Consider the following 27,685-nt stretch of genomic DNA (forward strand, 5'->3'; position numbering starts at 1 on the left):
TACATTATACCTATGAACCCCTAATCTGCTGCCCCTAACATCGCCAACACCTACATTATATTTATTAACCCCTAATCTACCGCCCCCAACGTCGCCGCCACCTTCCTACAATTATTAACCCTAATCTGCCGACCGGACATCACCGCCACTTTAATAAATGTATTAACCCCTAAACCGTCGCACTCCTGCCTCACATTCTATTGGCTGATCCAATCAGCCAATCGGATTTAACTTCAATCAGATTGGCTAATTAAATCAACCAATCAGATTTTTCCTACCTTAATTCCGATTGGCTGATAGAATCCTATAAGCCAATCAGAATTCGAGGGACGCCATCTTGGATGACATCATTTAAAGAAACCGTCATTCGTCGTTAGTCCGTCGTGCTGGAAGGATGCTCCACGCCGGATGTCTTCAAGATGGAGTCGCTCCTCGTCGGATGGAAGAAGATAGAAGATGCCGCTTGGATGAAGCCCTCTGCCGGTCCAGATGTCCTATTCTGCCCGGATAGGGTGAAGACTTCGGCCGGTCTGGATGTCCTCTTCTGCCCCATCGAATGAAGACTTCTGGTTGGATCAGATGATCACTTGTGCCCGGCTGGGTGAAGACGGCTCAAGGTAGGGTGATCTTCAAGGGGGTAGTGTTAGGTTTTATTGAGGGGGGATTGGGTGGGTTTTAGAGTAGGGGTGTGTGGGTGGTGGATTTTAATGTTGGGGGGTATTGTATTTTTCTTTTACAGGTAAAAGAGCTGATTACTTTGGGGCAATGCCCCGCAAAAGGCCCTTTTAAGGGCTATTTGTAATTTAGTATAGGGTAGGGAAATTTTATTATTTTGGGGGGCTTTTTTATTTTATTAGGGGGATTAGATTAGGTGTAATTAGTTTAAAATTCTTGTAATTCTTTTTTTCTTTTCTATAATTTAGTGGGGGGGGTTTTCCGTAATTTAGTTTATTTAATTTAATTGTAATTAATTGTAGGTAGTTTAGGTAATTTATTTAATGATAGTGTAGTGTTAGGTGTAATTGTAACTTAGGTTAGGATTTATTTTACAGGTCATTTTGTACTTATTTTAACTAGGTAGCTATTAAATAGTTAATAACTATTTAATAACTATTGTACCTAGTTAAAATAAATACAAACTTGCCTGGAAAATAAAAATAAATCATAAGCTAGCTACAATGTAACTATTAGTAACATTGCAGCTATCTTATGGTTTATTTTATAGGTAAGTATTTAGTTTTAAATAGGAATAATTTATTTAATTGTAGTTATTTTATTTAGATTTATTTAAATTATATTTAAATTAGGGGGGTGTTAGGGTTAGACTTAGGTTTAGGGGTTAATAAATTTATTATAGTGGTGGCGACGTTGGCGACGTTGGCGGCGGCAGATTAGGGGTTAATAAATTTAATATAGTTGCAGCGACATTGGGGGGGCAGATTAGGGGTTAATAACTATAATGTAGGTGTCTGCGATGTTGGGGGCAGCAGATTAGGGGTTTATAAGTATAATGTAGGTGGCGGCGGGGTCCGGAGTGGCAGATTAGGGGTTAATAGTATAATGCAGGTGGCGACGATGTCGGGGGTGGCAGATTAGGGGTTAATAAGTGTAAGATTAGGGGTGTTTAGACTCGGGGTTCATGTAAGGGTGTTAGGTGCAGACATAACTTTTATTTTCCCATAGGAAACAATGGGTCTGCGTTAGGAGCTGAACGCTGCTTTTTTGTAGGTGTTAGGTTTTTTTCAGCCAGCTCTGCCCCATTGTTTCCTATGGGGAAATCGTGCACGAGCACGTTCAGCCAGCTTACCGCTGACTTAAGCAACGCTGGTATCGAGAGATGTGGAGCTAAATTTTGCTCAACGCTCACTTTTCTGAGGTCAACACCGGCTTAAAGAAAACTCGTAATACCAGCGTTGTTTAAAGGGAGCGGTAAGAAAAAAAGGAGCATTAGCACCGCACAGCCTTACCGACAAAACTCGTGATCTAGGCGAGCGTTACCTACACTAGACATACAGAAATCCAGACTCTTGTCTTACTGTTGCATCTCACTATTTTATAGCTAAAGTGCTCCTCTCAGTTTTCTTTTACTTCTTTAACGCTTCCGTTGTGCGTATGTTTGAGAGGGCTGTTTTATCTGGGGGTTTTATCCCTTTTAATGAATTTGTTCTGTACGGTTTATATGATGCTGGTGGTCTTTACAATAGAGCTTGTTCTATGCACAGAGAGGTGAATGGCTGCCAGATAGATGCTGCACTGATAAAAATGGAGAGTCACTCAAACCTTGCAGCTGTGATGAGTAGCGGGTACAAATCTGTGAATTAGTCTTACTAAACTTATAATACAGAGGGGGTTTGTGCACGGATTACAAAGTAAAAAGTTAGCGCAAGAGCAAAAGTTTGGATGCGCTAACTTTAGGAGATCGGATATTGCAACCGTGTTAACTTCTCCTCATGGAGTTTAATTTAACGCACTGTTTTAAAACAAAAAAAACATTTATTGCTCGCATGCTAACCCGACACCACATTAAACCAACAGCACTAAAGCTGAAGGGAGTTATGAATATTTTACATTACTATGTTCTTCACTTAGAAGAAAATGTTCTTTTTATTTTTAAAGTGCCTTGAAACAGGTTGAGATCTGTGCATATCTTAAAAGGGCTAATTAAAGGGACAGTCTACACCAGAATTTTTATTGTTTTAAAAGATAGATAATCCCCTTATTACCCATTTCCCAGTTTTGCATAACTAACACATTTATAATAATATACTTTTAACCTCTGTGATTATCTTGTATCTAAGCCTCTGCAAACTGCCCCTTTATTTCAGTTCTTTTGACAGACTTGCAGTCTAGCCAATCAGTGCCTGCTCCCAGATAACTTCTCGTGCACGAGCACAGTGTTATCTATATGAAATACGTGAACTAACACCCTCTAGTGGTGAAAAACTGTTAAAATGCAATCTGAAATAGGTGGGCTTCAAGGTCTAAGAAATTAGCATATGAACCTCCTAGGTTAAGCTTTCAACTAAGAATTCCAAGAGAACAAAGCAAAATTGGTGATAAAAGTAAATTGGAAAATTGTTAAAAATTACATGCTCTATCTGAATCATAAAAGTTTATTTTGGCCTAGACTGTCCCTTTAAGTAAAAATTGTTTGCATAAAAAATTGTGTAAAAATTGCTGGCAAGTATTTTAAAATAATTTTCAAAAATAAGTAAAATTAGTTACAAAGCTGTGCTGTCTCCATCCCCCTTATCAGTGTTTAGACAGAAGCATTGTATTTTAACTGAGTTCACAGCTTCTAGGCAGCTCCAGCAGATAATCCCTATTCACTTCTGCATTTTACCCAAAGAAAGGTGGTGTTCTGGTAAGAGGGCGAACTTTGGAAAAGAGCAAACCATGTCACTTCCTGTGACGTTTCATCAGCTGTTTCACACATTTTGGAGCTAATGCGCATGCGTGCCAGCATCATCACATACCTGGCCGCATACGTCACTGCTAAAATATTTAGAGCTGTGAAATTCAGGAACCCTTTCTAGAGCGCATGCGTGGGATTTTGTATCACAAATGGTGCGCTCATGGAAAGCTGTTTATTAGGCTCCTTGGCATTATTCAGAACTCCGCCTCCCACTGCAACTACTCCCATTACTAATGTAAAGCTGAGTCTCCGTGCTCGTGCATGAGAAACAGCCACCGCCACTCGGCTATAGCCGCTGCTTCTTCTGATGATCCAATGCAGCTTTTCACAGGCTCCGTTCAATGTCATTATCTTTCATTAAAAAAATGAAGAAAAACTGCATTGGATCATCAGAAGAAGCAGCGGCTATAGCCGAGTGGCGGGGGCTGTTTCTCATGCACGAGCACGAGACTCAGCTTTACATTAGTAATGGGAGTAGTTGCAGTGGGGGGCGGAGTTCCGAATATTGCCGAGGAGCCTAATAAACAGCTTTCCATGAGCGCACTATTTGTGATACAAAATCCCCCGCATGCGCTCTAGAAAGGGTTCCTAAATTTCACAGCTCTAAATATTTTAGCAGTGACGTATGCGGCCAGGAATGTGATGACACTGGCACGCATGCACATTAGCTCCAAAATGTGTGAAACAACTGATGTAACGTCACAGGAAGTGACATGGTTTGCTCTTTTCCAAAGTTTGCCCTCTTACCAGAACAGTGGCTATAGCGACAGACATAGAAGGAAATGTGTGGGGGGAGTTAGAGCTGTACAATTCAGAAACTAAAAAGAAAGGGTTAATGACGAGGCACTGCAGTATAAATTTGCAGGAAATTAACTTCTATTTTCAAATGTGATTTGTTCTCTTGTTATCCCTTGTTGAAAAATAATACGCACATATCCTACACTAGTGGGAGTTGCTGCTGATTGGTGCCTGCACACATTTGTCTCTTGTGATTGGCTAACTAGATGTGTTCAGCTAGCTGCAAGTAGTGCAATGATGTTCCTTCAGAAAAGGATAACAAGAGAATGAAGACAATTTGATAATAGAAGTAAATTGAAAAGTTGTTTCAAATGGTTTGTTCTATCTGAATCATAAAAGAAAATGTTGGTGTTTCCGGTTTCTTTAAATTTTTTTAAATAAAACATAAAATAAAAAAATAATATACATACACTATATAAAACAATATAACAATCCAACAGCAGTTTCTCTTTTTCTACCTTTCAGCAAAAGTACAAAAGGAGATAGATGAGGTTACAGGGTCTCTACGCCCTGCTGGGATGATGGATAAAGCACAAATGCCGTACACCAATGCCGTTATTCATGAAACCCAGCGGTTCCTAAACCTGGTGACTGAAGGAATCGGTCATGCAGTAACCATGGATACGCAGTTCCATGGATTCACCATCCCAAAGGTAACTCGTTCTGGTATCAAAATCATTCAGTTAATCCCTCAATGACAGAGGTTTGCCCAGTTTCCATTCTGAGATGGCACCGGCCATTTTGGTATTTTTGCTCAGTATTGGTTTCACCATAATTATCCGCTCCCTTGTTAAGTGCAGCCACACATATTATACATCTTTTTTAGCAGACACATTGTGATACTCGATATAGGTATATAGTATAAACATTGATTTAATGAGGAAAATTGTGATTTTTTTTTAAAAAAGTTAGTTTTTATTATAACCATTTCTACAAAACTAGTGAAGCTACAGAAAAATACCTTGAAATAGATTCATTATGTTGTGTTGATCTTAGGAATATTCATTGCAAATAATTTAAAGCAAATATAAGCCAAATACTACAAAGATGGATTTGTTGGATAAAGCTAAGATTTGCTTTGCTTGGAGTGTAAGCTATTTAACAGTCACCCAATCCAAAACCGCTACACAATAGTATGCATATATTTGAAGAATTTAGACACCCCGGGGTATTTACCTAGAGGTATTTTGACACTTTGGGTCAGATTATGAGTGGAACTCTAACAGTTACGTACGAGCAAAACAGGTTTGTTGCGGGTGTTTGCTCACGTAGGGTTTTTCCCTCGTATTACAAGTTGAAAGTAAACGCAATTGTTTGAGTGCAATTAAGGTTAATACTCATCGGGATTCCGAGTCCTCAGAGTTCTGGTTAAAGGGACAGTTAACACTAGAATTTCTGTTGTTTAAAAAGACAGATAAACACTTTATTACCAGTTCCCTAGTTTGTCATAACCAACACTGTTATAATAATACACGTTCTACCTCTGTGATTACCTTGTATCTAAGCCTCTGCAAACTGCACGCTTATTTCAGTTCTTTTGACAGACTTGCATTTTAGCCAATCAGTGCTCACTCTTAGGTAACTTCATGTGCGTGAGCTCAATGTTATTTATAGGATACACATGAACTAATGCCCTCTAGTAGTGAAAAAAAACTGTCAGATTAGAAGCGCTCTTCAAGATCTAAGAAATTAGCATATGAACCTCCTAGGTTTAGCTTATCAACTAAGAATACCAAGAGAACAATGCAAAATTGGTGATCAAAATAAATTGGAAAGTTGTTTAAAATGACATGCCCTATTTAACTCATGAAGGTTTATTTTGGACTTGACTGTCCCTTTAACTGTTTGTCAAAAAACAAACAAAAAAGTGTCACAAAACACATCATAAAATATATTACAAAGTAGACTTACACTTATAATAACACTTCTAAAAAAAATATTCAAAAAAATATTGAACAAAAAAGTTATAAGGGCTCAGAGATATGAGGTCTCAGGAATTAGGAAAAATGGGCTTTAACATAGATATACATGTCTAAAGATGTATATGTATGTATGTATATATGTCTATATGTGTGTACATATGTATTTATATGTGTATATAAGTTTGTAAACACGTATATACACATATAAATACATAAATACATATGTACACATATAAACACATAAATACATATGTACACATATAAACACATAAATACATATGTACACATATAAATACATAAATACATATGTACATATATAAATACATAAATACATGTGTACACATATAAACACATAAATACATATGTACACATATAAACACATAAATACATATGTACACATATAAACACATAAATACATATATACACATATAAATACATAAATATTGGGTAACCCATGTAAATGGAATACCTTCTTCCTATTGTGTGCCACTTTTCTTCTTAAACCTTTATGTTATAATTATTTTATGGGTCTGCACCACTAAAAGTTTATAAATGGTTCTCAAAATTTATTTTGAGATTAAGTGTTTGAGGAATTCTACACTTTAGTAACACTGGCCTAGATTTAGAGTTGGGCGGTAGCCGTCAAAACCAGCGTTAGTGGCTCCTAACGCTGGTTTTGGGATACCGCCGGTATTTAGAGTCAGTCATTAAAGGGTCTAACGCTCACTTTCCAGCCGCGACTTTTCCATACCGCAGATCCCCTTACGTCATTTGCGTATCCTATCTTTTCAATGGGATCTTTCTAACGCCGGTATTTAGAGTCGTGTCTGAAGTGAGCATTAGAAATCTAATGACAAGACTCCAGCCGCAGAAAAAAGTCAGTAGTTAAGAGCTTTCTGGGCTAACGCCGGTTTATAAAGCTCTTAACTACTGTACTCTAAAGTACACTAACACCCATAAACTACCTATGTCCCCCCACATCGCCGCTACTCGATTAAATTTTTTTAACCCCTAATCTGCCGACCGCCACCTACGTTATACTTATGTACCCCTAATCTGCTGCCCCTAACACCGCCGACCCCTATATTATATTTATTAACCCCTAACCTTCCCCCCACAACGTCGCCGCCAGCTACCTACAATAATTAACCCCTAATCTGCCGACCGAAAAGCGCCGCCACCTACGTTATCCTTATGTACCCCTAATCTGCTGCCCCTAACACCGCTGACCCCTATATTATATTTATTAACCCCTAATCTGCCCCCCTCAACGTCGCCTCCACCTGCCTACACTTATTAACCCCTAATCTGCCGAGCGGACCGCACCGCTACTATAATAAAGTTATTAACCCCTAATCTGCCTCACTCCCGCCTCAATAACCCTATAATAAATAGTATTAACCCCTAATCTGCCCTCCCTAACATCGCCGACACCTAACTTCAATTATTAACCCCAAATCTGCCGACCGAATCTCGCCGCTACTGTAATAAATGGATTAACCCCTAAAGCTAAGTCTAACCCTAACACTAACACCCCCCTAAGTTAAATATAATTTAAATCTAACGAAATAAATTAACTCTTATTAAATAAATTAATCCAATTTAAAGCTAAATACTTACCTGTAAAATAAACCCTAATATAGCTACAATATAAATTATAATTATATTATAGCTATTTTAGGATTTATATTTATTTTACAGGTAACTTTGTATTTATTTTAACCAGGTACAATAGCTATTAAATAGTTAAGAACTATTTAATAGCTAAAATAGTTAAAATAATTACAAAATTACCTGTAAAATAAATCCTAACCTAAGTTACAATTAAACCTAACACTACACGATCAATAAATTAATTAAATAAAATACCTACAATTATCTACAATTAAACCTAACACTACACTATCAATAAATTAATTAAATACAATATCTACAAATAAATACAATTAAATAAACTAACTAAAGTACAAAAAATAAAAAAGAACTAAGTTACAAAAAATAAAAAAATATTTACAAACATTAGAAAAATATTACAACAATTTTAAACTAATTACACCTACTCTAAGTCCCCTAATAAAATAACAAAGCCCCCCAAAATAAAAAAATGCCCTACCCTATTCTAAATTTAAAAAGTTCAAAGCTCTTTTACCTTACCAGCCCTGAACAGGGCCCTTTGCGGGGCATGCCCCAAAGAATTCAGCTCTTTTGCCTGTAAAAAAAACACATACAATACCCCCCCCAACATTACAACCCACCACCCACATACCCCTAATCTAACCCAAACCCCCCTTAAATAAACCTAACACTAAGCCCCTGAAGATCTTCCTACCTTATCTTCACCATACCAGGTTAACCGATCCGTCCTCGGAAGTCTTGATCCAAGCCTCGGAAGTGTTGATCCAAGCCCAAGCGGGGGGCTGAAGAGTGACGTCCATCCTCGGGCTGAAGTCTGGATCCAAGCGGAGGCTGAAGAACTCCATCATCGGGCTGAAGTCCGAAGTCCATCATCGGGATGAAGTCTTCTATCAAGCCGCATCTTCAATCTTCTTTCTTCTGGAGCAGAGCGGAGCCATCTTCTTTCCAACCGACGCGGATCCAACCTCTTCAACCGACGCCTACTCGCCGAATGATGGTTCCTTTAAATGACGTCATCCAAGATGGCGTCCCTCGAATTCCGATTGGCTGATAGGATTCTATCAGCCAATCGGAATTAAGGTAGGAATATTCTGATTGGCTGATTCCGATCAGCCAATAGAATGCAAGCTCAATCTGATTGGCTGATTGGATCAGCCAATCGGATTGAACTTGATTCTGATTGGCTGATTCCATCAGCCAATCAGAATTTTCCTACCTTAATTCCGATTGGCTGATAGAATCCTATCAGCCAATCGGAATTCGAGGGACTCCATCTTGGATGACGTCATTTAAAGGAACCGTCATTCAGCGAGTAGGCGTCGGTTGAAGAGGTTGGATCCGCGTCGGTTGGAAAGAAGATGGCTCCGCTCCGCTCCAGAAGAAAGAAGATTGAAGATGCGGCTTGATAGAAGACTTCATCCCGATGATGGACTTCCGATTTAAGCCCGATGATGGAGTTCTTCAGCCGCCGCTTGGATCCAGACTTCAGCCCGAGGATGGACGTCACTCTTCAGCCCCCCGCTTGGGCTTGGATCAACACTTCAGAGGCTTGGATCAAGACTTCCGAGGACGGATCGGTGAACCTGGTATGGTGAAGATAAGGTAGGAAGATCTTCAGGGGCTTAGTGTTAGGTTTATTTAAGGGGGGTTTGGGTTAGATTAGGGGTATGTGGGTGGTGGGTTGTAATGTTGGGGGGGGGTATTGTATGTGTTTTTTTTACAGGCAAAAGAGCTGAATTCTTTGGGGCATGCCCCGCAAAGGGCCCTGTTCAGGGCTGGTAAGGTAAAAGAGCTTTGAACTTTTTAAATTTAGAATAGGGTAGGGCATTTTTTTATTTTGGGGGGCTTTGTTATTTTATTAGGGGGCTTAGAGTAGGTGTAATTAGTTTAAAATTGTTGTAATATTTTTCTAATGTTTGTAAATATTTTTTTATTTTTTGTAACTTAGTTCTTTTTTATTTTTTGTACTTTAGTTAGTTTATTTCATTGTAGTTATTTGTAGGTATTGTATTTAAATAATTTATTGATAGTGTAGTGTTAGGTTTAATTGTAACTTAGGTTAGGATTTATTTTACAGGTAATTTTGTAATTATTTTAACTAGGTAACTATTAAATAGTTATTAACTATTTAATAGCTATTGTACCTGGTTAATATAATTACAAAGTTGCCTGTAAAATAAATATTAATCCTAAAATAGCTACAATATAATTATAATTTATATTGTAGCTATATTAGGGTTTATTTTACAGGTAAGTATTTAGCTTTAAATAGGAATAAGTTATTTAATAATAGTTAATTTATTTCGTTAGATAAAAATTATATTTAATTTAGGGGGGTGTTAGGGTTAGGGTTAGAATTAGCTTTAGGGGTTAATACATTTATTAGAATAGCGGTGAGCTCCAGTCGGCAGATTAGGGGTTAATGTTTGAAGTTAGGTGTCGGCGATGTTAGGGAGGGCAGATTAGGGGTTAATACTATTTATTATAGGGTTATTGAGGCGGGAGTGAGGCGGATTAGGGGTTAATAACTTTATTATAATAGTGGCGCGGTCCGGTCAGAAGATTAGGGGTTAATAAGTGTAGGCAGGTGGAGGCGACGTTGTGGGGGGCAGATTAGGGGTTAATTAATATAATATAGGGGTCGGCGGTGTTAGGGGCAGCAGATTAGGGGTACATAGGGATAATGTAAGTAGCGGCGGTTTACGGAGCGGCAGATTAGGGGTTAAAAAAAATATGCAGGTGTCAGCGATAGCGGGGGTGGCAGATTAGGGGTTAATAAGTGTAAGGTTAGGGGTGTTTAGACTCGGGGTACATGTTAGGGTGTTAGGTGCAGACGTAGGAAGTGTTTCCCCATAGAAAACAATGGGGCTGCGTTAGGAGCTGAACGTGGCTTCTTTTTTTTTCAGCTCAAACAGCCCCATTGTTTTCTATGGCGGAATCGTGCACGAGCACGTTTTTGAAGCTCGCCGCGTCCGTAAGCACCGCTGGTATCGAGAGTTGCAGTGGCGTTAAATTATGCTCTACGCTCCCTTTTTGGAGCCTAACGCACTGAAAACCCAGCCATTCTGTGAACTCTAAATACCAGCGGTATTTAAAAGGTGCGGCCAGAAAAAAGCACACGTAGCTAACGCACCCCTTTGGCTACAAAACTCTAAATCTAGGCGTTAGTAAATTAATGAAACTTTTGCAATTTGTTCCATTCACATAAAATTCCCCCTTTTTTACATAAATACATATGTACACATATAAACACATAAATACATACAGTATGTACACATATAAATACATAAATACATATGTACACATATAAACATATAAATACATACAGTATGTACACATATAAATACAAAAATACCTGTGTACACATATAAATACATAAATACATATATACACATATAAACATATATATATATATATATATATATATATATATACACACACATATAAATACATATATACACATATAAATACATATATACACACATATAAATACATAAATACATATGTACACATATAAACACATAAATACATATGTACACATATAAATACATAAATACATATGTACACATATAAATACATAAATACATATGTACACATATAAATACATAAATACATAATTACAAAAATATAGACATAAATAGTAGTGCATTGGAACCTTTTGCCGATGAAGGGATAGAAAATACAATTTTAAACAACATTTCAATTTACTTATATTGCTTAATTGCTTAATTCTTTAGATATCCTTGGTTGAAGAAATATAAATGCACATGGGTGAGCCAATCACATGAGGCATCTATGTGCAGCCACAATCAACAGCTACTGAGCCTATTTAGATATTATTTTTAACAAATAATATCAAGAGAATGAAGCAAATTAGATAATAGAAATACATTGGAAAATTGTTTAAAATGTCTGCTCTTTCTGAAGCATGAAAGGAAAAAAAAAGTCCCTTTAAGTAGATGAATACATGTAAAATCGTATCTATGAAATATTCATAGTTAATAAAGTTTTGTAGTGTGTATTTACTGTAAACATTTCACATTCCAGTGCTCTGTACATAGCAGAATATGTTTTATGTATTTATAAATAGATATTTCTATACACATCTGTATATCTATACCTTTATATACTCATCTATATGTATATCTGTATATATCTATACCTTTATATACTCATCTATATGGATATCTGTATATATCTATACATTTATATACTCATCTATATATATCTGACTCTGTATATATCTATACCTTTATATACTCATCTATACACATCTGTATATATCTATACCTTTATATACTCATCTATATATATATATATATATATATATATATATATCTGTATATATCTATACCTTATATACTCATCTATACACATCTGTAAATATCTATACCTTTATATACTCAACTATATATATATCTATATATATGTATACCTTTATATACTCATCTATATATATCTGTATATATCTATACCTTTATATACTCATCTATACACATCTGTATATATCTATACCTTTATATACTCATCTATATATATATCTGTATATATCTATACCTTTATATACTCATCTATACACATCTGTATATATATCTATACCTTTATATACTCATCTATATGTATATCTGTATATATCTATACATTTATATACTCATCTATATGTATATCTGTATATATCTATACCTTTATATACTCATCTATATATATCTGTATATATCTATACCTTTATATACTCATCTATACACATCTGTATATATCTATACCTTTATATACTCATCTATACACATCTGTATATATCTATACCTTTATATACTCATCAATATACATCTGTATATATCTATACCTTTATATACTCATCTATATATATCTGTATATATCTATACCTTTATATACTCATCTATATATATATCTGTATATATCTATACCTTTATATACTCATCTATATACATCTGTATATATCTATACCTTTATATACATCTGTATATATCTATACCTTTATATACTCATCTATACACATCTGTATATATCTATACCTTTATATACTCATCTATACACATCTGTATATATCTATACCTTTATATACTCATCTATATAGATTACAAGGTAAGACTTCTCAGCATTGATGCAATGTAAATAGTGTTATACGTAAAGTACATGTAGGTGAAACCAACTCTATCAACGAGTCCCACTTATGCGGACGTCACCTATATGGTAGACATTTCCAAGTGTAAGTAAAAAAGGTAAGGACTCACCCAGATGGCACCCTCTCAGTGTAGAATGATCTATGATATTCAGTTGCTGTAATTGTAGCAGTCCTGTTTGCACATTCTAACACCGAGCATCCGTATGTACAGAGTGTTGTAATCCAGGGCCTTCCTAAGTATCGGCGTGATACCGGTTTAACAGGCATATACTTCCATTGCCGCTGGGGCTCTCCAAACCCCTATTTTGAAAGTCACAGAAAGGAAACAGATTCCGCAGCAAAGATGTAATGAAGGACTATGAGAGATTTGCAAGTAAAACGGTATTTAATACATCTCAAAACGTGTATAACATAACAGGCACAGCAAAACAAACCCGCTGACGCGTTTCCCGCTTCACAAGCGGTTCATCAGAGCTGGGGAAAAGGTGTTACAAACAGCTGTTAAATCACAGGTAACAAAGGTGAGTAGCCAATCGGCATACAGTATTCTCACCTACGTCTCAACAAATCACAGACATGTTAGTTTACATTGTCAATAAAGTTGATACACATACATTCTAAATAATCATGTACATACAAAGGATCGTTAAAACAAAAACACCAATTCTAAAAAGAGTAATATGTCAAAGTACTGAATAGCGGTACCCTTTTGCAAACAACTAGTGCAGCTGTCATTACATTTGAAGTAACAAAGTTCCGCATTATAAAGTTCCCACAATATAAAAGTCAAATGCAAGCAAGTATCTTTTAGGGCAAATGCGGAAATGTGTTACAATATAACGACCATACTTGTTAAAAAGAAACTGTAATCGTATATAGGATATAATTATATATCTGAGCACTCAGAATCTTATTAATAAATTTGATAACAACACTAGGACTGAATATATAATTTGAGATGTGAACGCTCCAGTGATTTAGTCTAATACATCCCATTTATTACATATGTTACCCAGTCATTGGATTAGCAATGAAAATCCAAATTTATATTTGAATTTGGAGTTTCACTTACACCAGTGAATAGAACATGAAGTATGTATTAACTTTATTTAGGCATCAATGAACAGTTTGATATCACTTATTTTGTTAATCCCTAAGGGGGAACCTGTTTTTAAAGTATAGATCCAATAGATCTCTCTCTTACTCAGAGCTTTATATCTGTCACCACCTCTGGAGTTCACTTTCACTTGTTCAATACCTTGGAAACGAAAATACCTAAATTTGTCAACATGTTCAAAAAAATGCTTAGCCACTGGTGTTTTTGGTACATCTGCCTCTAGGGACAAAAGGTGTTCTCTAATCCTATCCTTTAGGCCCCTAGAGGTGAGACCCACATATTGAAAATTACAATGTAGGCAAGTTATGAGGTACACCACAAATGTAGAGCTACAGTTGATACGTTCCCTAATATTGTAAATAATATTAGTATTTGTTGAATGGAAAGTATCCCCTACAAGAGCATAATCACAGCTCTTGCACGGTCTCACTCCACATTTGTAGAAACCACATTTTTTAGACAGCCAATTGCCTGTTTTGCCCCCCTTCATCAAGGTATTACTATTGGCTCCAAAGCTAAGATTCTTATTTATTTTATCACCTATGGTATCAGATCTATAGGAGATAAATTTACAATTTCTCGATATTACTTTGAGATCTTCATCCATTTCCAATAGGGGTAACCTTTTCCTAATGACATTACAAATAGCATCATATTGGTTACTGAATTTGGTTATAAAATTAATACCAATGCTGCTATGGGTCACATTCCTATTCTTGGGTTTATCTTTAAGTAAATTGCCTCTATTGAAACTAGAGACTAAATTAGCAATTTTGGTTAATTCCTCTAGGTTATAACCTCTGTCAACAAGGCGTGCAGTTAACTCATTTGCATGTTTCCAGTAGCCATCTAATGTACTGCAGTTACACATTAACCTGATATATTGGCCTTTGGGGATTCCCTTTTTCAAATGTTTTGGATGTAGTGAATCAGCTCTCAAAATTGTATTCCCAGAGGTCTCCTTTCTGTATACCTCTGTGATAATTGAGTTCTCATTGTGTCCTATTAGTACATCTAGATAGGATATACTATCACCTGAGACATTATAAGTGAAACTGAGGTTGTTATCATTACTATTCATATCGTCAACAAATCTCTCTAGATTTACTATTTCACCCCCCCCAGACTATCAGAATATCGTCGATAAATCTGGTATATAGCAGAATGTCATCTTTGTATGGATTATCATTATTAAAGATCTTCCTTGTTTCAAAATCAGCTAAATATAGATTAGCATACGAGGGGGCAAATTTTGCCCCCATCGCTGTCCCTCTAAGTTGTAAATAAAATTCGCCATTATACATGAAGTAGTTGTGATGTAGCAAAAAAGAGATAGCTTCTATTATAAACTCAATTAAACTATCATCATATCCAGAGTACCTAAGGAGCATTCTTCTAATTGCACTTAATCCTTGTTCATGCGGTATGCATGAATACAGGGAAACTGCATCTATAGTCGAGAATAAAAAACCTTCTTTCCATTCAAAATCTCTAATGGACCTCAATAAATGTTTATTGGAAATGGATGAAGATCTCAAAGTAATATCGAGAAATTGTAAATTTATCTCCTATAGATCTGATACCATAGGTGATAAAATAAATAAGAATCTTAGCTTTGGAGCCAATAGTAATACCTTGATGAAGGGGGGCAAAACAGGCAATTGGTTGTCTAAAAAATGTGGTTTCTACAAATGTGGAGTGAGACCGTGCAAGAGCTGTGATTATGCTCTTGTAGGGGATACTTTCCATTCAACAAATACTAATATTATTTACAATATTAGGGAACGTATCAACTGTAGCTCTACATTTGTGGTGTACCTCATAACTTGCCTACATTGTAATTTTCAATATGTGGGTCTCACCTCTAGGGGCCTAAAGGATAGGATTAGAGAACACCTTTTGTCCCTAGAGGCAGATGTACCAAAAACACCAGTGGCTAAGCATTTTTTTGAACATGTTGACAAATTTAGGTATTTTCGTTTCCAAGGTATTGAACAAGTGAAAGTGAACTCCAGAGGTGGTGACAGATATAAAGCTCTGAGTAAGAGAGAGATCTATTGGATCTATACTTTAAAAACAGGTTCCCCCTTAGGGATTAACAAAATAAGTGATATCAAACTGTTCATTGATGCCTAAATAAAGTTAATACATACTTCATGTTCTATTCACTGGTGTAAGTGAAACTCCAAATTCAAATATAAATTTGGATTTTCATTGCTAATCCAATGACTGGGTAACATATGTAATAAATGGGATGTATTAGACTAAATCACTGGAGCGTTCACATCTCAAATTATATATTCAGTCCTAGTGTTGTTATCAAATTTATTAATAAGATTCTGAGTGCTCAGATATATAATTATATCCTATATACGATTACAGTTTCTTTTTAACAAGTATGGTCGTTATATTGTAACACATTTCCGCATTTGCCCTAAAAGATACTTGCTTGCATTTGACTTTTATATTGTGGGAACTTTATAATGCGGAACTTTGTTACTTCAAATGTAATGACAGCTGCACTAGTTGTTTGCAAAAGGGTACCGCTATTCAGTACTTTGACATATTACTCTTTTTAGAATTGGTGTTTTTGTTTTAACGATCCTTTGTATGTACATGATTATTTAGAATGTATGTGTATCAACTTTATTGACAATGTAAACTAACATGTCTGTGATTTGTTGAGACGTAGGTGAGAATACTGTATGCCGATTGGCTACTCACCTTTGTTACCTGTGATTTAACAGCTGTTTGTAACACCTTTTCCCCAGCTCTGATGAACCGCTTGTGAAGCGGGAAACGCGTCAGCGGGTTTGTTTTGCTGTGCCTGTTATGTTATACACGTTTTGAGATGTATTAAATACCGTTTTACTTGCAAATCTCTCATAGTCCTTCATTACATCTTTGCTGCGGAATCTGTTTCCTTTCTATACTCATCTATATACACATCTGTATATATCTATACCGTTATATACTCATCTATATGTATATCTGTATATATCTATACCTTTATATACTTATATATATATATATATATATATATATATATATATATATGTATATATCTATACCTTTATATTCTTGTCTATATGTATATCTGTATATATCTATACCTTTATATATATATATATATATATATATATATATATATGTATATATCTATATCTTTATATACTCATCTATATATATCTGTATCTATACCTTTATATACTCATCTATATATATCTGTATCTATACCTTTATATACTCATCTATATATATCTGTATCTATACCTTATATACTCATCTATATATATATATATATATATATATATATATATATATATATATATGTATATATCTATACCTTTATGTACTCATCTATATATATCTGTATATATCTATACCTTTATATACTCATCTATATATATATATATATATATATATATCTGTATATATCTATACCTTTATATACTCATCTATATATATATCTGTATATATCTATTCCTTTATATACTCTATATATATAAAGATAAGGATGCACTCGCATGACTTCCACAAAAACCTTTTATTGAGGAACGTTTTCGGGGTTCACAACCCCTTCATCAGCATATAAAACAGACAAAAATCAAACCTTTTATAGTGTGAGAATATCAAACACAAATCTAGTGCCCTCCTGGAAGTGCGCCAAAATTTCGTTCCACCGTGTAAGCCGCGACCGGAAGTTGTGATACCTCACTTCCGGTTTTCGGCAATAATACTTAAAGTACAAAATTGAATTCAAACAAACACAGTTATACTTAATGTTTCCTAAACAAACACAAACTTAGTGTCAATATGTGAGTACACCTCAACTAGTGAATCAAACTGGCGGACCAAATGTGCAAGTGTATTCAGATCACCATAGTTATATAACACGCTAGCCGATCATGTGTGTGAGTGAATACAAATCACCATGGTAACTGTAGTCATGGTTTCTTTAAACCACAGTCAATAGTGCTAATATTATAGACATCCATTCGAAGAAAGTAACACATAAATGTACTATGTGTATGAATAAGTAAATACTTATTAATCTTATAAGAGTGATATCAGTGTGCAAAAGATTAAAAAATAAAATCTGAACTAAAATGGGAATTGTTGCAGGACATTGCCTAGTAGCGTTATGAAATGTTAAAAATAACTGCCTGAAACTTAGTAAGTATAGTGAAAAAAAGTATCTGATCATGGCATCGCCCCTTTTATTGAGAGATATCTGATCAGACAGTATGTATTGATTAGACATATGTGTATATATCAACCCCTAGAGTGTTAAGTCTTACTATCGGCACCGTCATTATAACGAACATTTTAAAGCCCTTACAAATCCAAGATTAATAATATGATGGAAGATTGGTGAAACACAATTATTGGAAATTACAATCTTGTGAAAATAACTATGGTTGTTAACAACTGAACTTTTTATATATTGCTATAAGGAAATAGCGGTTTGTGCACACCAAGTGGGCCCACGTTCGTTAATCTGTATATATTTAAATTGCAAATAGCCAGCAAATAAATCATATGAGCATAAATAGTATTATCTCTTGTATGTTACCTTTTATATTTACATGGTGAATGATGCAAGAAACATGAATTTATTGTAATAATTGTTTGCATAGTGATTAAGGAATCAAGCTCTTATATACTACTAGTATTTGGATACTACCACTATACTCTGGTGCCGGACAAAGGTAACTGTGTAGTGTGGACAAGTTCCCCACTAATTTCTCTTTTTATTTTTATATTTAATTCTGTATCCCCCCGAGCACAGTTTTGATCTGACATTAACTTAAAAATCAGATCAATCTAATGAGTCAGTGATAATAAATTGAAGGAGTGCGAATCATAATTATATATATATATATATATATATATATATATATATATATATATATATATCTGTATATATCTATACCTTTATATACTCATCTAGATATATATATATATATATATATATATATCTGTATATATCTATACCTTTATATACTCATCTAGATATATATATATATATATCTGTATATATCTATACCTTTATATACTCATCTAGATATATATATCTGTATATATCTATACCTTTATATACTCATCTATATATATATCTGTATATATCTATACCTTTATATACTCATCTATATATATCTGTATATATCTATACCTTTATATACTCATCTATATATATATCTGTATATATCTATACCTTTACAGGGAGTGCAGAAATATTAGGCAAATGAGTATTTTGACCACATCATCCTCTTTATGCATGTTGTCTTACTCCAAGCTGTATAGGCTCGAAAGCCTACTACCAATTAAGCATATTAGGTGATGTGCATCTCTGTAATGAGAAGGGGTGTGGTCTAATGACATCAACACCCTATATCAGGTGTGCATAATTAATAGGCAACTTCCTTTCCTTTTGCAAAATTTGTCAAAAGAAGGACTTGACAGGCTCAGAAAAGTCAAAAATAGTGAGATATCTTGCAGAGGGATGCAGCACTCTTAAAATTGCAAAGCTTCTGAAGCGTGATCATCGAACAATCAAGCGTTTCATTCAAAATAGTCAACAGGGTCGCAAGAAGCGTGTGGAAAAACCAAGGCGCAAAATAACTGCCCATGAACTGAGAAAAGTCAAGCGTGCAGCTGCCAAGATGCCACTTGCCACCAGTTTGGCCATATTTCAGAGCTGCAACATCACTGGAGTGCCCAAAAGCACAAGGTGTCCAATACCCAGAGACATGGCCAAGGTAAGAAAGGCTGAAAGACGACAACCACTGAACAAGACACACAAGCTGAAACGTCAAGACTGGGCCAAGAAATATCTCAAGACTGATTTTTCTAAGGTTTTATGGACTGATGAAATGAGAGTGAGTCTTGATGGGCCAGATGGATGGGCCCGTGGCTGGATTGGTAAAGGGCAGAGAGCTCCAGTTCGACTCAGACGCCAGCAAGGTGGAGGTGGAGTACTGGTTTGGGCTGGTATCATCAAAGATGAGCTTGTGGGGCCTTTTCGGGTTGAGGATGGAGTCAAGCTCAACTCCCAGTCCTACTGCCAGTTTCTGGAAGACACCTTCTTAAAGCAATGGTACAGGAAGAAGTCTGCATCCTTCAAAAAAAACATGATTTTCATGCAGGACAATGCTCCATCACACGCGTCCAAGTACTCCACAGCGTGGCTGGCAAGAAAGGGTATAAAAGAAGAAAATCTAATGACATGGCCTCCTTGTTCACCTGATCTGAACCCCATTGAGAACCTGTGGTCCATCATCAAATGTGAGATTTACAAGGAGGGAAAACAGTACACCTCTCTGAACAGTGTCTGGGAGGCTGTGGTTGCTGCTGCACGCAATGTTGATGGTGAACAGATCAAAACACTGACAGAATCCATGGATGGCAGGCTTTTGAGTGTCCTTGCAAAGAAAGGTGGCTATATTGGTCACTGATTTGTTTTTGTTTTGTTTTTGAATGTCAGAAATGTATATTTGTGAATGTTGAGATGTTATATTGGTTTCACTGGTAAAAATAAATAATTGAAATTGGTATATATTTGTTTTTTGTTAAGTTGCCTAATAATTATGCACAGTAATAGTCACCTGCACACACATATATCCCCCTAAAATAGCTATAACTAAAAACAAACTAAAAACTACTTCCAAAACTATTCAGCTTTGATATTAATGAGTTTTTTGGGTTCATTGAGAACATGGTTGTTGTTCAATAATAAAATGAATCCTCAAAAATACAACTTGCCTAATAATTCTGCACTCCCTGTATATACTCATCTATATATATCTGTATATATCTATACCTTTATATACTCATCTATATATATATCTGTATATATCTATACCTTTATATACTCATCTATATATATATATATATCTTTATATACTCATATATATATATATATATATATATATAAAAATATATATCTGTATATATCTATACCTTTATATACTCATCTAGATATATATATCTGCATATATCTATACCTTTATATACTCAGCTATATATATATATATCTGTATATATCTATACCTTTATATACTCATCTATATATATCTGTATATATCTATACCTTTATATACTCATCTATATATATATATCTGTATATATCTATACCTTTATATACTCATCTATATATATATATATATATATATATATATACACCTTTATATACTCATCTATATATATATATATATATATATATATATATATATCTGTATATATCTATACCTTTATATACTCATCTATATATATATATAAAAATATATGTATGTATATATACCTTTATATACTCATGTATATATATATATAAGATATCAGATAATGACCAGCAAAACACTGCCAGCAGATAAAGACCAACAGAACACTGTCAGCAGATAATGACAAGCAGGACACTGTCAGCAGGTAATGACCAGCAGGACACTGTCAGCAGATAATGACCAGCAGAACACTGTCAGCAGATAATGAGATAATGACCAGCAGGAAACTGTCATCAGTTAATGACCAGCAGGACACTGTCAGCAGATAATGATCAGCAGTACACTCTCATCAGGCAATGACTATTAGGACACTGTCATCAGTTAATGACCAGCAGGACACTGTCAGCAGATGATCAGCAGGTCACTCTCATCAGATAATGACAATTAGGACACTGTCAGCAGATAATGATCAGCAGGACACTGTCATCAGGTAATGACCAGCAGGAAACTGTCATCAGGTAATGATCAGCAGGACACTGTCAGCAGGTAATGATCAGCAGGACACTGTCATCATCTAATGATCAACAGGACACTGTCAGCATCTAATGACCAGCAGGACACTGTCAGCAGATAATGAACAGCAGGACACTGTCAGCTGGTAATGATCAGCAGGACACTGTCAGCAGATAATGACAAGCAGGACACTGTCAGCAGATAATCATCAGCAGGACACTGTCAGCAGTTAATGACCAGCAGGACACTGTCAGCAGATAATGATCAGCAGGGCACTGTCAGCAGATAATGACAAGCAGGACACTGTCAGCAGATAATCATCAGCAGGACACTGTCAGCAGTTAATGACCAGCAGGACACTGTCAGCAGATAATGATCAGCAGGGCACTGTCAGCAGGTAATGATCAGCAAGACACTATCAGCAGGTAATGATCAGCAGGACACTGTCAGCAGGTAATGATCAGCAGGATACTGTCATCATCTAATGATCAGCAGGACACTGTCATCATCTAATGATCAGCAGGACACTGTCAGCATCTAATGACCAGCAGGACACTCTCAGCAGATAATGATCAGCAGGACACTGTCAGCAGATAATGAACAGCAGGACACTGTCAGAAGATAATGACAAGCAGGACACTGTCAGCAGATAATCATCAGCAGGACACTGTCAGCAGTTAATGACCAGCAGGACACTGTCAGCAGTTAATGATCAGCAGGGCACTGTCAGCAGATAATGATCAGCAGGACACTGTCAGCATTTAATGACCAGAAGAACACTGTCAGCAGATAATGACCATCAGAACACTGTCAGCAGATAATGACCAGCAGGACACTGTCAGCAGATAATGATCAGCAGGACACTGTCAGCATTTAATGACCAGAAGAACACTGTCAGCAGATAATGACCATCAGAACACTGTCAGTAGGCAATGACCAGCAGAACACTGTCAGCAGATAATGACCAGCAGGACACTGTGAGTAGGCAATGACCAGCAGGACACTGTCAGTAGGCAATGACCAGCAGGACACTGTCAGCAGATAATGACCAGCAGGACACTGTCAGCAGATAATGACCAGCAGGACACTGTCAGCAGATAATGGCCAGCAGGACACTGTCAGCAGTTAATGACCAGCAGGACACTGTCAGCATATAATGACCAGCAGGACACTGTCAGCAGATAATGATCAGCAGGACACTGTCAGCAGTTAATGACCAGCAGGACACTGTCAGCAGATAATGGCCAGCAGGACACTGTCAGCAGTTAATGACCAGCAGGACACTGTCAGCAGTTAAGGACCAACAGGACACTGTCAGCAGATAATGACCAGCAGGACACTGTCAGCAGTTAATGACCAGCAGGACACTGTCAGCAGATAATGACCAGCAGGACACTGTCAGCAGATAATGGTCAGCAGGACACTGTCAGTAGGCAATGACCAGCAGGACACTGTCAGCAGATAATGACCAGCAGGACACTGTCATCAGATAATGACCAGCAGGAAACTGTCAGCAGATAATGGCCAGCAGGACACTGTCAGCAGATAATGACCAGCAGGACACTGTCAGCAGATAATGGCCAGCAGGACACTGCCAGCAGATAATCATCAGCAGGACACTGTCAGCAGTTAATGACCAGCAGGACACTGTCAGCAGATAATGATCAGCAGGACACTGTCAGCAGTTAATGATCAGCAGGACACTGTCAGCAGTTAATGATCAGCAGGACACTGTCAGCAGTTAATGACCAGCAGGACACTGTCAGCAGATAATGACAAGCAGGATACTGTCAGCAGTTAATGATCAGCAGGACACTGTCAGCAGTTAATGATCAGCAGGGCAATGTCAGCAGATAATGATCAGCAGGACACTGTCAGCATTTAATGACCAGAAGAACACTGTCAGCAGATAATGACCATCAGAACACTGTCAGCAGATAATGACCATCAGAACACTGTCAGCAGATAATGACCAGCAGGACACTGTGAGTAGGCAATGACCAGCAGGACACTGTCAATAGGCAATGACCAGCAGGACACTGTCAGCAGATAATGGCCAGCAGGACACTGTCAGCAGATAATGGCCAGCAGGACACTGTCAGCAGATAATGACCAGCAGGACACTGTCAGCAGATAATGACCAGCAGGACACTGTCAGCAGATAATGACCAGCAGGACACTGTCAGCAGATAATGACCAGCAGGACACTGTCAGCAGATAATGACCAGCAGGACACTGTCAGCAGATAATGACCAGCAGGACACTGTGAGTAGGCAATGACCAGCAGGACACTGTCAATAGGCAATGACCAGCAGGACACTGTCAGTAGGCAATGACCAGCAGGACACTGTCAGCAGATAATGACCAGCAGGACACTGTCAGCAGATAATGACCAGCAGGACACTGTCAGTAGGCAATGAACGTCAGGATGCTGTGTCAGTTGGTGATGGCTAATCTGTTCATTTGAGCTGATAATGGCCATTTGTAGATCTGTAGCTTACTTAGGGTACTTTCTACATTTCTATAAGAAAGTGAGACAAATCCAGTGTAACATACTTTATATGACAAGATGTTTTAGGTTAATACACAGTTCTTATTGCACATGCCCAAAGCCCCTCTGCAAGCCATGCATGTGAGGGCAAAGCCTCTAAAGTGATAACTTCATGTCACATATGAATGCTTTTTGTTTATCGTTATGATAGGATTATAGGGCATGTCCATGTACTATTTATATGAGCCTAGATTACAGATGGAGTATAACAATTTTAGTTTTATGGTGCACTAACATTGCTAGATCTATAGCGCTTACTTTTCCACTTCAATATTATAAGTGAAAATTAAAATACTAGAACTCTACCTAAAGCCTCGGTACTGGAGGTCGGATATCGCCACCTTGATAAATTCCTCACATAATAATCTTCCTCTGGCAGCACTAAAAAACTCATGTCCTTGCTATTGCTCGCACTACCCCAAAGATGCGCTAAGCCGACGTTGCCACAATATGAATAGCCCACCCTGTGCCCTCATTAGCACTCCACTTGTTATCTAAGCATTGTTTATTTATTTGCATTGCCCTCACTAGAAGACATCAGATCCATAAATTCACCATCAGTTTAGGGAAACTGCACATTGAGGGGTCACTCTACTCCCCCATTCTGAAGACCTTGAGAAAGAGGCACACAGTTTGATAACTAGGACTGTTTTGTCTCTGCAGCTAACTTACAGAAATAACATTATAGCCCTTATACATTTAAAAATCTTTTGAGGGCTACAGTCTTGAGATAAATTATAAAGCCACATATCTGTATTGTAATATTGTATTTATTGTAATATTGCTTTTCTCTCCTCACACAGGGCACAACCATTATCTCTTTCTTCTCTTCAGTGCTGAATGACCCAACACAGTGGGAGACTCCTGATGAGTTCAACCCAGGCCATTTTCTTGATGATAAGGGTCAGTTTCAGACAAGACCAGCGTTTATGGCGTTCTCTGCAGGTGAGAGTCTACACCACAGGTGGTAGGTGGTAGGGTTGCCAGCCGTCCCCCATAAAAATACCCGTCATTCTGTAAGAGTCTGCGAACAAAGCTAAATGGGGGTCACACAACCCGTCCCCCAAAAGCACTAGCTTATAAGCCAAAACAACTTTTAGGTAGAGCAACAGTTTGTTCTAGTATAACAGTGCATGTAAGACTTGATTCTCTGTTTCACCAAATATTCCACCAGTAAACTGTTCCCACAGCACTATGGTAAAAGGCAAACATCTTTGTTATTTAACCATAAAGACACAAACTGTGATCAGATCAAGATGCCTAAGAGACGGGGATTGTGAAAAACTTTTAAAACAACAAGAGGCATTACTGAACTAGGAATTGGAGGCCATGTCCCCCAAGGGGTTAAACAGGGAATTGGATTTGCCAGTGGTGCTTTAGGATGAATATAATTGGAGTAGCACTCTAATAGGAGGATGTGTAGGTGGTTAGAGTAGTTCTAGTCAGCAGTGATCTTTGCTAATACATTTTGTTTATAGTGGTCATCTTTTAATACATGGAAATGTCTTGAATGTATTTATTTATTGTACCACTAGATGGCTCTGTTGATAAAAGAGTGATTGTTAACTGGCACAAAATTAAAGAGTTAAAAAGGAAGTAGTTAAAGGGACATGAAACCCATTTTTTTTTTCTTTCATGATTTAGAAAGAGCATGCAATTTTAAACAACTTTATAATTTACTTCTCTTATCTAATTTGCTTCATTCTCTTGATATCCTTTGCTGAAAATATCTAGATAAGCTCAGTAACTGCTGATTGGTGGCTGCACATAGATGCCTCATGTTATGGGCTCCTCCATGTGCATTGCTATTTCTTGAACAAAGGATTACTAAAGAATGAAGCACATTAGATAATAGAAGTAAATTGGAATGTTGATTAAAATTGTATTCTCTACGTGAATCATGAAAGAGAAAAATTGCGTTTAGTGTCCCTTTTAACTTTAAATGTTTGTGTGATTACATCTGATTACATGAAACAGTGCAATTTGTGTATTGTGTCTTTATGGTTGAATAAATGTTTGTGTGATTACATCTGATTACATGAAACAGTGCAGTTTGTGTATTGTGTCTTTATGGTTGAATAAATGTTTGTGTGATTACATCTGATTACATGAAACAGTGCAGTTTGTGTATTGTGTCTTTATGGTTGAATAAATGTTTGTGTGATTACATCTGATTACATGAAACAGTGCAGTTTGTGTATTGTGTCTTTATGGTTGTGTGATTACATATGATTACATGAAACAGTGCCGTTTGTGTATTGTGTCTTTATGGTTGAATAAATGTTTGTGTCATTACATCTGATTACATGAAACAGTGCCGTTTGTGTATTGTGTCTTTATGGTTGAATAAATGTTTGTGTCATTACATCTGATTACATGAAACAGTGCCGTTTGTGTATTGTGTCTTTATGGTTGTGTGATTACATCTAATTACATGAAACAGTGCAGTTTGTGTATTGTGTCTTTATGGTTGAATGTTTGTGTGATTACATATGATTACATGAAACAGTGCCGTTTGTGTATTGTGTCTTTATGGTTGAATAAATGTTTGTGTCATTACATCTGATTACATGAAACAGTGCCGTTTGTGTATTGTGTCTTTATGGTTGAATAAATGTTTGTGTGATTACATCTGATTACATGAAACAGTGCAGTTTGTGTATTGTGTCTTTATGGTTGAATAAATGTTTGTGTGATTACATCTGATTACATGAAACAGTGCCGTTTGTGTATTGTGTCTTTATGGTTGTGTGATTACATCTGATTACATGAAACAGTGCCGTTTGTGTATTGTGTCTTTATGGTTGTGTAATTACAACTGATTACATGAAACAGTGCCGTTTGTGTATTGTGTCTTTATGGTTGAATAAATGTTTGTGTCATTACATCTGATTACATGAAACAGTGCCGTTTGTGTATTGTGTCTTTATGGTTGTGTGATTACATCTGATTACATGAAACAGTGCAGTTTGTGTATTGTGTCTTTATGGTTGAATGTTTGTGTGATTACATATGATTACATGAAACAGTGCAGTTTGTGTATTGTGTCTTTATGGTTGAATAAATGTTTGTGTCATTACATCTGATTACATGAAACAGTGCCGTTTGTGTATTGTGTCTTTATGGTTGAATAAATGTTTGTGTCATTACATCTGATTACATGAAACAGTGCCGTTTGTGTATTGTGTCTTTATGGTTGAATAAATGTTTGTGTGATTACATCTGATTACATGAAACAGTGCAGTTTGTGTATTGTGTCTTTATGGTTGAATAAATGTTTGTGTCATTACATCTGATTACATGAAACAGTGCCGTTTGTGTATTGTGTCTTTATGGTTGTGTGATTACATCTGATTACATGAAACAGTACA

The 27,685-nt window shown here is 36.4% G+C and overlaps 1 protein-coding gene across 1 annotated transcript in view; it reads left to right on the forward strand.

The window, feature by feature from the left end:
- LOC128661205 (cytochrome P450 2C38) overlaps positions 1 to 27,685 on the forward strand; it is a 233,922-nt gene that overhangs the window by 147,000 nt on the left and 59,237 nt on the right. Inside the window, exons 8-9 of the mRNA XM_053715461.1 lie at positions 4,679 to 4,866; positions 25,118 to 25,259. Of these exons, the coding sequence (XP_053571436.1) occupies positions 4,679 to 4,866; positions 25,118 to 25,259 (330 nt within the window). The remainder of the gene's footprint in view (positions 1 to 4,678; positions 4,867 to 25,117; positions 25,260 to 27,685) is intronic.

Source organism: Bombina bombina, chromosome 5, assembly GCF_027579735.1.
Source record: "Bombina bombina isolate aBomBom1 chromosome 5, aBomBom1.pri, whole genome shotgun sequence".
NCBI lineage: Eukaryota > Metazoa > Chordata > Amphibia > Anura > Bombinatoridae > Bombina > Bombina bombina.